The 2,500-nt window shown below is 37.6% G+C and overlaps 1 protein-coding gene across 1 annotated transcript in view; it reads left to right on the plus strand.

Annotated features, from left to right (window-relative positions):
- Positions 1–253: 253 nt before the first annotated feature.
- Positions 254–2,500, plus strand: part of LOC137637357 (uncharacterized) — a 4,036-nt gene continuing 1,789 nt past the window's right edge. The window contains exons 1-3 of the mRNA XM_068369584.1: positions 254–800; positions 1,315–1,457; positions 2,306–2,465. Coding sequence (XP_068225685.1) covers positions 295–800; positions 1,315–1,457; positions 2,306–2,465 — 809 coding nt within the window. The 5' untranslated portion in view covers positions 254–294. The remainder of the gene's footprint in view (positions 801–1,314; positions 1,458–2,305; positions 2,466–2,500) is intronic.

Consider the following 2,500-nt stretch of genomic DNA (forward strand, 5'->3'; position numbering starts at 1 on the left):
TTTATTGAAAAACTATGTCTTGAATCATTCAGAGCATTACAAAAAGATGAAATCAATATTCCAGAATCTACCATCAAATATTTGTCCAAGTTCTGTTATCATATGAAATTGCCAGCCGAAGAGCTAACTGGCGCCTTCCTGAAGAAAGTGACCACTTCCAAGGGCTCCTTTCTTTACAGTTTCCCTCATAAAGGGATGATGGAATTCATGGCAGCTCTGTCTTTCCCTATGAAATTGACAAACCAATGCTGGGGCCAATCTGTAAACACAGCCACACCTACAAAGATCTTTGAAATGCTTCTTGGAGGGAGTCTCCCTAAAAACCTTCACAAATATCAAAATATGCTGATACAGATGATCAGCTTATTGCATATGGGTGACGAGGACGAGATGAAGGTGTCAGAAGATGCCAAGATTGAGGCACTGGAACTCCTAGTAAGGTCGGGAGTGAACAACAAAGACTCTGTGCTAAGAGTCTTGAAGAATATCAAATGTGATCATTCTTCTTCAAGATGGATAGCACAGAGGTTCAAGTTGTTTGATAAGGACACCACAATTAGTGATCATACAATTGATGCGTACATTGCCCTCCTTAGAGCCACAGAGGCCCCTCTCCCAAACAGAGAGGGAATTAAAATCAGAATACTCCTTACAGACACTGATGGGTTAGTTGAACTACAAAGGCAACTTTGCCGGCATCTCATCAACCCATCAGGGATAGAACTAAGGAACCATGTCGAAGGAGATTCAGAGCCGACCGTAGAAGAGAGAGAGTCAATCAAGAATCTACTCACAAATGAGTAAGTTATTATTATTTGACAGTTATTTTGAACATTATAAAGATACATATAATAATCAAATATCTGTATAACAATACAATGATACACGATCATACATACAAACATATGCACATGCACACACATATAGGCCTACTAATAAAGTCAGAGAGAGAGAGAGAGAGAGAGAGAGAGAGAGAGAGAACTCATAACGTTTAGTATAACAATCAACTTGAGTCTTGTAAACAATATATTTTATATTGTCAGTATCATCATTATCATCATTGTCACAATTAGACTCATAATAAGTCGGCTAAAAATCAATGAGTCCCGATTTTAATTTCTCATTTTTCGGTAATATTAATTTCCATATTTTACAAAATTATTCTTTTTTTCTTTTCGTTTTCGTCATCAGCATCATCATCATTATCATGATTATCCTCATCATCATCATCATCATCATCATCAACTTGATAATAAAATTCCCAATCAAATCCAATAACTATTTCTTTCTTTTCTTTTCTTCTCTTTGGAACAGTTGTAAGGGATACAAAGGCATCTGGGACCCAACGTTCCAAATCCCTCCAAATATTAGAAGACTCGATGTCAGGTTGAAGGACCATCCCAGCCTCGACGCCTTCTGTCAATCTTTGGAAAAGACAAAACAGATTAAAGATTTACGTAAGTAATAATAATATTATTTTCTCTGTTCCTTTCCTCCGAGGGACATTACAATACCTGGCCTCCTTTCCCTCATCCTCATCCTGTCATTCAGTCTGTTAATATCGTTGTTATCATTATCAATATCATTGTTAACATCATTATTATCATCATTATTACTCTATAGATGTAGAACATTATATTCAGAGGTCTCAATCAGGTTTTATTTTCACAAAAAGAAAAATAATGTTTTCATCTGATTTAAATTTGATATAAAAGCTTTCGATGATAAGTTTTAATTTCTTTCTTTCCATATATTAAAAGGAAATGTCTCATTTTTATGGCGTTGATTTGATGAATAATGATAGAAATGAATCAAAATGATCATGATTGTAATGAATAGGAAACCGATATCGGCACCAGCCATAGTCAAACAAGTCTCCTCCTGACTCCGCCTCCTTCCTGCGCTGATTGGTTCTCTACAAGGAAGTGGGCGGAGTTATCCGAACGGGAGAACCAATCAGCAAAAGGAAAGTGAAAAGGTTTCGGCCAATGAAATTGGGCCAATTAAATGAAGCTGAGTTGTTATTGGCTGAGATGATTTAGATAGTGCATAATGTGAGGGTTTCATGAGGAGACTGATGACATTCCTTATGAGAGCGGCTACAATGGTCGCTTGCACACACACACACATTGACTCCCACGCGCACACACAAACGCACACACATTAGTTCTTTTGCCTCTAAATTTGTTGTTGAAGTTATTATTATTATTATTATTCCCATTTGACCGTTTTCTTTTGAATCCGAAGAAAGAAACACAGAGAATATGTTCAGTTTTGATTATTCAACCTTCTTCTTCTTCTTCAGAGATTCGCTTCAGTGTCAACGACGTCAGCAGCGTCAGTCGCCCCATCCATCTCTTGGAGAAGGATCCATATGTCTATGTCAATGTCAGGGACGTCAAGGAAGAAGACATCGAGAAGGTTGGGGACATCCTTCGGACATTGCAACCACAGGATGCAAGGAGGTGAGGAGACATCATTCCTTATAAGAGAGAGAGAG

The sequence above is a fragment of the Palaemon carinicauda genome, unplaced genomic scaffold (assembly GCF_036898095.1).
Source record: "Palaemon carinicauda isolate YSFRI2023 unplaced genomic scaffold, ASM3689809v2 scaffold68, whole genome shotgun sequence".
Taxonomy (NCBI): Eukaryota; Metazoa; Arthropoda; class Malacostraca; order Decapoda; family Palaemonidae; genus Palaemon; species Palaemon carinicauda.